Source organism: Dipodomys merriami, unplaced genomic scaffold (assembly GCF_024711535.1).
Source record: "Dipodomys merriami isolate MVZ:Mamm:240054 unplaced genomic scaffold, mDipMer1.0.p SCAF_72, whole genome shotgun sequence".
In the NCBI taxonomy this organism is placed as follows: domain Eukaryota; kingdom Metazoa; phylum Chordata; class Mammalia; order Rodentia; family Heteromyidae; genus Dipodomys; species Dipodomys merriami.
In genome coordinates this window covers 606,665-617,252 of record NW_027206313.1, presented here as the reverse complement: position 1 = coordinate 617,252, position 10,588 = coordinate 606,665, and the positions used below count along the sequence as shown (strand labels likewise).

General features: G+C 54.2%; 1 protein-coding gene across 8 annotated transcripts in view; it reads left to right on the top strand.

The window, feature by feature from the left end:
• Window positions 1-559: 559 nt before the first annotated feature.
• The window catches only part of LOC138818219 (dynamin-3), a 414,072-nt gene continuing 404,043 nt past the window's right edge, over window positions 560-10,588 (top strand). For 4 of the 8 annotated variants that reach the window (XR_011369011.1, XM_070009224.1, XM_070009221.1 and 1 more), the window contains exon 1: window positions 561-879. Coding sequence is in view for 7 of the 8 variants with exons in the window: in XM_070009224.1 (XP_069865325.1) it covers window positions 719-879 (161 nt within the window). In the remaining variant the exon portion in view is untranslated. Of the gene's footprint in view, window positions 880-10,588 lie in introns of all 8 variants that reach the window. The other 4 variants (XM_070009227.1, XM_070009228.1, XM_070009222.1 and 1 more) reach the window with 2 other exon arrangements.

The following is a 10,588-nucleotide window of genomic DNA, read 5'->3' as shown; positions in this document are numbered from 1 at the left end:
TCCTGGGGCCCTGGGGGGCTTTGGGGAGGGTCCTGGGGCACCGGGGGGGCTTTGGGGAGGGTCCTGGGGCCCTGGGGGGCTTTGGGGAGGGTCCTGGGGCACCGGGGGGGCTTTGGGGAGGGTCCTGGGGCCCTGGGGGGCTTTGGGGAGGGTCCTGGGGCACCGGGGGGGCTTTGGGGAGGGTCCTGGGGCCCTGGGGGGCTTTGGGGAGGGTCCTGGGGCACCGGGGGGGCTTTGGGGAGGGTCCTGGGGCCCTGGGGGGCTTTGGCAACGCACTGGGGGTGGGGATTTGCACCTGCAGCCGTTGGAAGCTTTCTACCCGGCTTTGTCACGGCGGGCGGGACCCCGGCCACTGCTGGAGGCCCGTCCCTGCCCGTGCGGTGGCGGCAGCGCGGGGTCGCAACGGGGAGGCAGTGCGCGCGCAGGGCCGGGACGCCGGGGCGGGGCCGCCGTCGGGGGCGGGGCCTCCGCCAGGGGGGGCGGATGGGAGGCGTGTCCACCTCGGAGGGCGGGGCCGGGGGCGTGGCCACCTCGGAGCGCAGGCGCGCTGCGGGCCGTTAGCTGTCAGCCCGGCGGCCCGGCGGCGGGACCTCTCCGGACGTGTGCGGGTCCGAGCCCGCGCAGCAGCGGCGACCTCGGTGCGGGCAGGCGGCGCGGCCCGCAGCCGGGCTCAGGGGCGCGGCCCGGGCGGGGCTCGGGGCGGCGGGCCTGTGCGGAGATGGGGAACCGGGAGATGGAGGAGCTGATCCCGCTGGTGAACCGCCTGCAGGACGCCTTCTCGGCGCTGGGGCAGAGCTGCCTGCTGGAGCTGCCGCAGATCGCCGTGGTGGGCGGCCAGAGCGCCGGCAAGAGCTCGGTGCTCGAGAACTTCGTGGGCAGGTGAGCGCGGGGCGGGGCGGGCGGGGGCGGCCGTTGGTGGGGGCGGGAGGGGGCGGGGCGGGCGGGTCTCGGCCGCAGGGCGCCCGGTCCGCTGCCCCCCTTCATCCTGCCATACAAAGCCATTTCCTCCCCGCCCTCCGGCGAGGCGTCCTGGGGGGCGGGGGGTGAGGGGTCCGCCCCGGGATCCGCTGACCGCCCCCCCCGCCCCGGGATCCGCTGACCGCCCCCCCCCCCGCCCCGGGATCCGCTGACCGCCCCCCCCCGCCCCGGGATCCGCTGACCGCCCCCCCCGCCCCGGGATCCGCTGACCGCCCCCCCCCCGCCCCGGGATCCGCTGACCCCCCCCGCCCCGGGATCCGCTGACCGCCCCCCCCGCCCCGGGATCCGCTGACCACCACTCCCCACCCCGGATCCGCTGACCGCTCCCCCCGCCCCGGGATCCGCTGACCGCCCCCCTCACCCCGGATCCGCTGACCCCCCCCCCGCCCCGGGATCCGCTGACCGCCCCCCCCCCGCCCCGGGATCCGCTGACCGCCCCCCGCCCCGGGATCCGCTGACCGCCCCCCCCCGCCCCGGGATCCGCTGACCGCTCCCCCCGCCCCGGGATCCGCTGTCCGCCCCCCTCACCCCGGATCCGCTGACCGCCCCCCCCCGCCCCAGGATCCGCTGTCCGCCCCCCCTCACCCCGGATCCGCTGACCGCCACTCCCCACCCCGGGATCCGCTGACCGCCCCCCCCGGGATCCGCTGACCACCCCCCCCTGCCCCGGGATCCGCTGACCGCCCCCCCGGGATCCGCTGACCGCCCCCTCACCCCGGGATCCGCTGACCGCCCCCCCCCCCGCCCCGGGATCCGCTGACCGCTCCCCCCGCCCCGGGATCCGCTGACCGCCCCCCTCACCCCGGATCCGCTGACCCCCCCCCGCCCCGGGATCCGCTGACCGCCCCCCCCCCCGCCCCGGGATCCGCTGACCGCCCCCCCCCCGCCCCGGGATCCGCTGACCGCCCCCCCCGCCCCGGGATCCGCTGTCCGCCCCCCCTCACCCCGGATCCGCTGACCGCCACTCCCCACCCCGGGATCCGCTGACTGCCCCCCCCCCGGGATCCGCTGACCACCCCCCCATGCCCCGGGATCCGCTGACCGCCCCCCCCCCGCCGGCCCCGGGGTGCGCAGCGCCCCCTTCCCGTCCGCACCCGCCTCATCTCCGCACCCTCTCAGCTCACCTCCGCGAGGCTGAGCCCCGCCCCCGTCCCCCTCACCTCCATCCCCTCCCTATTGGGGAGGCGGGTGTGGGGAGGGAGGGACGCCTGTGAAGGAGGGGCCGCCTGTGCTTGCGTGTGCCCGCGTGTGCCCATGCGCCCGTGTGCCCGTGCGCCCGTGTGCCCGCGTGTGCCCATGCGCCCGTGTGCCCGCGTGTGCCCATGCGCCCGTGTGCCCGTGCGCCCGTGTGCCCGCGTGTGCCCGTGCGCCCATGCACGCATGTGCCCGCGTGTGCCCGTGCGCCCGTGTGCCCGTGCGCCCGTGTGCCCGTGCGCCCGTGTGCCCGTGCGCCCGTGTGCCCGCGTGTGCCCGTGCGCCCGTGTGCCCGTGTGCCCGCGTGTGCCCGTGCGCCCGTGTGCCCGTGCGCCCGTGTGCCCGCGTGTGCCCGTGCGCCCGTGTGCCCGTGCGCCCATGCACGCATGTGCCCGCGTGTGCCCGTGCGCCCGTGTGCCCGCGTGTGCCCGTGCGCCCTCGTGTGCCCATGCACGCATGTGCCCGCGTGTGCCCGCTGTGTACCCCCGGGCGGGGCGTGGACGGGTGTGGGCTAGGCCGGGTCGCGCCTGCACCTCTCCCTGCCCAACACGGATCTTTCTGGAAGGCTGCAGACCTCCCGCAGCCCCGCCCCTCCCTGGTGGGGGTGGAGGGACCGGGCCTCGGGCCACGCACCGAATCCAACCGCACCGCGCGGGGCGGGGTGGGGGGGACGCTGCTCTTCTAGGAGTCCTTTACCGCCCTAGCGCCTGCGCGCCGCTGGCTGCTGTGTCCCTCGGTCCAGCCTCTGCCCGGCCTCTGCCGCTGTCTGCCTGTCTGTCTGCCTTTGTCTCTGTCTGTCTCTCTGTCTCTGTCTCTCTCTGTCTCTCTCTGTCTCTGCCTGTCTGCCTGTCTGTCTCTGCCTGTCTGCCTGTCTGTCTCTGTCTGTCTGCCTGTCTGTCTCTGTCTGTCTGTCTCTGTCTCTTTGTGTGTCTCTCTCTGTCTCTGTCTCTCTTTGTGTGTCTCTCTCTGTCTCTCTCCTCAGTGCCTAGCAGCGTGTGTGAAAGGCACGCTGGATCTGGCACACGCCTGGCCATGGTGGTGCTCCTGGACACTCGTTCTGGCCTCTCAGAGGACGCTCACCTGTCTCTGTCTCTCAGAGGATGCTCTTCATTTCTGTTCTCCCCTGAGGGAAAGAGAAAGACAAGGAACACGGTGACGGATCGTCAATGAGATGGGGCCTGTCCTCTGCAGGGAGTCTGGCTGCTTCATTTTTGTGATTCACTGAATAGATGGGGTGATAAAATATTTTGCCTTGGTCATCTTGGTCTCCTGGCCTGAGCGGCCGGAGTTGTATAGCTACATCTGGATATTAGACAAAGATTTGCACTTGTTTCCCAGGTGCAATTGCCATCATTTTTATGCATTTTTCTTTCATTTACTTGGACGAGTCTATACTTTAAGGCCCAGCGGCCATCTCAATTCTTGCCAAGTTTGCAAATTCTAGTAATCCTTATAATAAAATTGGCACATGTCCCCTTGCTCACTGATTGCTTTATCTTATTTTGTAATGAGAATGAGAATTTTGTTAAAAAAAAAAGATATAGAAGAGTAAGATAGTCAAGCTTGAACATTTTTCATAAAGGAATGAAAAACAAGCATTATGAATATCAAAACCAAAGCATTTATCAGAATGCACGAGAAATGTGCTTTTAAAAATTCTTAACTAGTACTATTTGAATAATAGAGGATAAATACAGAGGGGAAAAACTCAACAAATACTAAAGTCTTTATTATCTATAGAAGTGGCATCTTCGTATCAGGGTCTATAAATTTAGAAGAGTTTATATATTTAGAAGAAAATTGGAATGAAAAAGACTCTGGTTTATTGAATTACAGAGGAGTTTCATGTCTTAATTATAACCCACCCTTGTGGGAAGTGAAGTTCACTATTTGTGGCGACAAATCCAACCTTATCAGAGGAAGCATTATTCTTATTCCAGTGTAACCCTTTATAGTGTTTTCTTGTCTGGGAATTATGTAATCAATAATGGCCTTTTCTTTTATATGTAGCTGTTTTTGTTTAAGACCTGACCAAGTGTGTGGTTCATGAATTTAGTCATAAACCCAGAGACATGGCTTGTGAAAAATTGTTTGTTCATGAGTTTGGCATGTTCTCTTCCAAGTAATTTTTTTTGTATTTTGTTTGCTTCTTTTATGCTGAAGAATCCTCGTTTGGTGGATTAACCACATCTTTCCCCGTCAGTTTACTTGCATTGATTTTTTTGACACCACTGAATGAATTTACTACATTTTACTATAGTTGTTTAAACCAATGGTGTGTGTGTGTATGTGTGTGTGTGTGTGTGTGTGTGTGTGTGTGTGTGTGTGTGTGTGTGTGTGTATGTGTATGTGCACATGCATGCTACTCTTTGGGCTTGAACTGGGAGCTATCCCTGAACTTTTGTGCTCAAAAATAGAGCTCTTCCAACTGAGCCACAGCTCCATTTCCAGCTTTTTAGTGATTAATTGGAGGTAAGACTTTCCTGCCTATATTGGCTTTGAACCTCAATCCTCAGATCTCAGTCTCCTGAGTGGCTAAGGCTACAGGCGTGAGTGACTAACGCCCAAGAAACCCAATTTTTGAATCACGCATGAACTGCTTGTTTGTGATTCCCTTGCTGAAGTGATGATGTGTTTATCAGCATGTGGGTTGTTCAGGCTGAAGTATGTGCTGGCACAGAGGAGCAGCTTCAGGGCTCGAGTAGATACTGAGACCATGGTTGGAGTATTCACTGGTTGGCTTGAGTCTGACCGTTTGTTTGTGTATGCCAGTATTGAATATTGTAAGCTGCTTTTGTTTTCCCTTCTTTTTGTGGCACTGAGGCTGGAACGTGGATTTGTGCTGGCGAGGCTGGTACTCTAACACTGTTACCACGCTGCGAGGCCCTCTTTTGCCTTGGTCATCTTGGAGGGAAGAGTCTTGCTACCATCCTCCTGCGTGTGTTCCCTTGTGCTGGGAGGCAGGGGGCAAGAGGCATGCGCGGCTGCACATGGCTGCTGTGCTTCCCGAAGCTGGGATTACAGGCTTATCCCACTGTGCCCATTGGTTCAGCTGGAGAAACCTCAAAGAGGAGAACTATTAGTAAATTAGAACGTGGCAAGTTTAGACTCTCACATGCTTAATTCAAAGCAGTGACCAGAAGTGTTCAAACTCTCTAATCCATACTCTCAAAACCTCTCTACTATTTGTGTCAGCACTTTGAAGGTTATTTCTCTGGTAAATGCTTTCAATGGCTTCTTCTGTGGCCTGTGGGCACGCTGCGTATACAGACAGAGGCTGCGTTAATAGCTCCACTCGTCTTGATGTGTGTGCCCCTGCCTTGCTCATTTGCAGGGGTTTTGAGGCAACTCCTTGGGTATAGGATTAGGTAAAATATAAACTTTTTTTTTTTTTTTTGCTATATATGACGTTCCTGAAGAGCCTTCTAAAATGTAATTGGGCTTTTTATTTAAATATGTGTTTGGAATGCGTATAACTGGTTTATAGAAGTGCTAAGTGAAAACTTAATGCACAAATGATTTTTAATGGTATATTTGTTAGCAACATTAGTTCTTCAATGCTGATTATGTAGCCAGAAGACTCCACATCATTGTATTCTAGCCTGAGTGGTAAATGGAGCTCCAGTTCTGCACAGAGAAAAGGTTATGTGGTTAATAGAAACCAAATGGAAGATTTCTAAACAGCAGCTACCCTGATGAGAGTTTATTGCAATGTGGGATTGTTCAAACATTGTTTCATTTACTTGTGAAGGTGATGAAGATGTTGATTATTGATGCTAATGTTGGCATTTGATACTGTGATTGGACTTGACCAGATAATTTAAAAACTCTAAAAATCACTTATATAGCTTAGATACCATTCTTAAAGTCTTTGCCTGATTGTAAGAATGTATTTAAAGACTGAGTAGGGAAACCTCCTCTGATTGCAAATAAGAGCATGTACAGAAATACTCAAATACAGAAATAATTAAAATTGACTAATTTAAGGATATGTTATATTAAATGAAAGGGTTTTGTTAAAATATGAAATCATCTGGTTTTTTTTCCCTTCAAGAAATGGTTCCAGGGCTGGGAGGGTGGCTCAGTGGTAGAGCGCTTGCCTTGCATGCCTGAGGCCCTGGGTTCGATTCCTCAGCACCACATAAGCAAAAAAAAAAAGCCGGAAGTGGCGCTGTGGCTCAAGTGGTAGAGCGCTAGCCTTGAGCTGAAGAGCTGAGGGACAGCGCCCAGGCCCAGAGTTCAGGCCCCACGACCGGACCGCCCCCCCCCCCCCCCCAAAAAAAAAGAAATGGTTCCAAGATTATAGTTCTTAGATGAATGGTGCTGGCAATATGTGGGAACTATTAAAACCCTGGTTCTGAGATTCCTGAGGATCAGTTCAATAAAAATCAAAATGAACTATTCTTCATCAAAGGGTTAGTTTGTTATAATTTTAAATCACAAGACAGTTTTGCTGAATCAGCTTTATATAATGTATTTTTAGGTTATCATAAATTTGCAGTTGGTAGGATTTAATTTTCACAGTAACTTTGTTGTTAATGGTTGAGAGGCATCTAGGGGAACATGGCTGGGTAAAATACCTGTTTTGGAATTGACTTACGACTGGCAGATTCCAACAGTGCACTTGACTTTCTAAGGATGAAGTTGGAGCTGGGCATCAGTGGCTCATGCCTGTACAACTAGCTACTTGGGAGGATTGCAGTTTGAGACCAGTCTGGGCAAAAAGTCCATGCGATCCCCCTCAGCTGCACAAGTTGTGTGCTGTGGCCTATGCTGTGGTGGAAAGTGTAAGGAGAACCTTTGTCCAGCTGGCTGGGGAACAAAGTGAGATCCTGTCTCTAAAATGATCAGAACTAAAAGGACTGGATACCAGGTCCAAGCCGTGGATCACCTTCCTAGCAAGCTTGAAGCCCTGAGTTCAAACCACAGTACTGACCAGTCCTCTCAAAAAAGAATGAAGTCAGGCAGATAGTCAGTCCTCCAGAGCCCCAGAGGCCTGGAACATGAGTATTTATGTTGGAGAACATGTTACTGGCTGCTCTGTGGGCGGAGCCTAAATCTCGTGTATGTCTTAGTCCGTGTTGCATTCTGACATGATACTAGAGGCTGGGAATTTTATAAAGAAAAGAGGTTTCTTCCATTCATGTGTTAGCGGCAGAGCATTCAGACAGCACGTTGTGTTTCTGTTGCGCCTCATGCGGATGGCCTTGTGCCGGGAACATGTGCATGGGGGACCCGGTTCACCACGGGACAGGGAGGTGGAGGGAGGAGGGGGCCGGTCCTGCTCTGCCCTAGCAGCCCACTCACGTCCCCTGAGAAGAGCGCCCAGTGGCCTTTGTCGCCTCCCGCTCCTGCTCCAGCTCCCCCACGGCGGTCTCTCCTCACAGGGTCACCCCAGGACACATCCAAACCATCGCAATACATTTGCAAGGCTGATCAGTAGTTACGTGAGGAGGTTTCATATACTGTCACGCGTAGTTTTAAGAGGACTGCCCCCTCCTACCAGAGCTGACAGCCACTGCCCGGTACAGAGCAGTGTGGTCTTCTTTCTCCCTCTCCCCGCACAGCTGTATTTACTTGTTTATGTGCAGTGCTGGGATCTGAACGCAGGGCCACAGGCTCACTAGGCAAGTTTTACCTCACTGTTTCTTTTCTTCCTTTAGTTGTGCTCCCCGCCCCCACAGGAGTGACATCAGACGAGTTTGGTGCTCCCCGCCCCCACAGGAGTGACATCAGACGAGTTTGGTGCTCCCCGCCCCCACAGGAGTGACATCAGACTCCAATCCTCTCACCTGTGCCTCTCACTTAGCTAGAATTACAGGTGCATGTCTTCCTTGTTTGTTGAGATGGCGTCTTTTTGCTTAGGCTGGCCTTGAACCATGATCCCTTACACACACACACACACACACACACACACACACACACACACACACACACATTTGTTTAACCTTTACTGGTAACAGGTGTATCCAGTTCTTCTATTCCTGACCTGTTCTTTTTTTTTTTTTAATATATTTTTATTGTGAAAATACTGTACAGAGGGGTTACAATTACATGTGTAAGATAATGAGTACATTTCTTATCAAGCATTGTAGCCTCCTGCTTTGTTTCCCCTTCCCGTCCCTTCATATCCTGACCTGTTCTTTAACATCTGCATACCAACAGAGGAGGGAACTCAGAGAGGCAAATTATTTGTCCAGGATTGCATGGCTAGTGAGTGACCAAGCTTAGATCTGGCCTTGCATTCTGATGGCTCCTACTGAAACGCCAGGGTCATATGAGCTGGCAATGTAAATGAGCGTGCATTTCCTGAATTACTAGCATTTCGGGTAAAAATATACAAGACATCGAAACACCTAGAAGCTGATATGGGTATGTAAAGAGAATGGTCAGGATAAACTTTTAAACAAATTGTGAAACAAGGACCTTTGAACACAGTGCAAATTAAATGGGATAAAACTTGGAGCCAATTAATTTCAAACTCCAGTTCTGAAATTGAACTGGGATATAAGTGGGAAGCAGAGCGTGTATGAGTTCTTACCACTTGGCAGCCAGTATCGTTTTAGCTCAAGGCTGCACGTACTGAAGTCTCGGTGTTGGAGCAGGGAGGGGGATCTATCTGTGTCTGACTTAACAACAAGGCATTGAATTTGGCCTGTCACTTTATCACAAAGAGATACTGTACTATTGGATACGGCCTGAGAGAAGAGTAGCGAGCAAGCCAGGACACTGGAGATTAACAGTATAAATGTGGGGCCGGGATGTAGCTCAATGGTACTGTGCTGCCTTTGGAACCAGGCATAGAGTTGAAGTTGTGGAATAAATTGAATACAAAAAAACTCTCTGGGAGCTGGTCACCAGTAGCTCACGCCTGTAATCCCAGCTCCTCAGGAGGCTGACCCTCGCCCAGGCAAACAAATCTGAGAGATGGTTATCTTCAATTAACCACCAAAAAGTCAGATGTGGAGGTGTGGGTCAAGTGGTAGCGCTCTAGCCGTTAGTGGAAAAAGCCAAGCAGGACCTCAAGACCCTGACTTGAAGTCCTACACTAGTATGCATATTCCACCCCCCAAAAAAAAATCAGGGAAAATATTTAATAGGCAAACCTGAAAAATTTCCAAATGCTGTGCATTGCATACATGAAGAGCAGTTTTTGGTAAATTAACCCTGCAAGTACCCCGTTGGTGAGGTGTGCATGGGTGTGGTTGGTGGGGGAGATTGTAGACAGCTTGGGTTTTCCTCTTCAAAAGCGTAAGTGGCATTTCACGTGGTCACTGAAAGAAACTTGCCTGTGGCTGAACTGTCACTAACTTCCTGGAGCCCATCGGAGTACAGAGAAGGAGAACGCAAGAGATCTGTCCAAGGTCAGAACCCGTCACAGCTAGATAATGTGGAACTTGGTGTTCAGGATGGGAGCCTGGAGTCGGCCGCCCTCTACACCCACGCCTCACCCTGCCTCCTCCTCTTCCCAGTCCTCAGCATCGTTGAACAGAATCTTGATTTCAGACAGGTGTGAATTCTGGGCGGCTCTGGTGACACACACCTGCAATCCCAGCGCTTGGTGCTAGCAAACAGTATGAGTTGGAAGCTAGTCTTGGTGACCTAGACAGGTGCAATCTCAAAAAGTGTGAGTTTATGATTTACTAGCTGAGCAGTACCTAGGAAGTTGTGTTGTGATGGCCAGGGCTCAGCCTTGCTGTAATCGAGACGTTTCCACAAAATTGTATGTCAAGAAGATCTCATGAGTGCAAATATCACTATTTAAACAGAAATGTATCAGTGTACCAACTCCACAGCTTTCACTTTGCCTGGTGAGAGTCTTGCTCTCTCTTAAGGATTTACATTTCTCCAGTGAAAGTCTGTTTTTATCATGGAAATTATCTCAAGAGTGGAGGGAGGAGAGGGTGTATTCCACCGGGACCATCGGAAGCCCAGGATTGCTTTGGCTCTGGCTTTGCTCCAGTTTCACTGCTCAACTTAGTTCTCCAGCTGCAGTGGGGGGTGGGCGGGCTGGATGCTGCTGTGGACAGTTTGTCACTTGCATTTCCCAGTGTTTCAAGGTCATGACCTAATCCTGAGTAGCATATCTGACCGTGTTGGAACAGGTACAGCTTCTGACCAAACTCATTGCCTATCGAGTCTGTGTTGTGGAATTGAGGAGATGAATGCATTTAAGTAGATAAAAGAGTGGTCAATTCAATTTGTCTATGGCGTTTGTTTCCTTAAACTCCCCCCAGAGCAAATACTGGCAGGGGGTCAGCGTGGTATGGCGCTGGCTGGAGCGTACCTCTGCTCAGGGCTGAGGGGCCACTCTGACTCTTGCTGGTGGCGTGGCGGTCATAAAGAGCTGGCTCCACTGACCTGTGGCAGCCTCATCGGAAGAGGGGATGGAGGTTCTCAGCAGGCTGATGTCCCG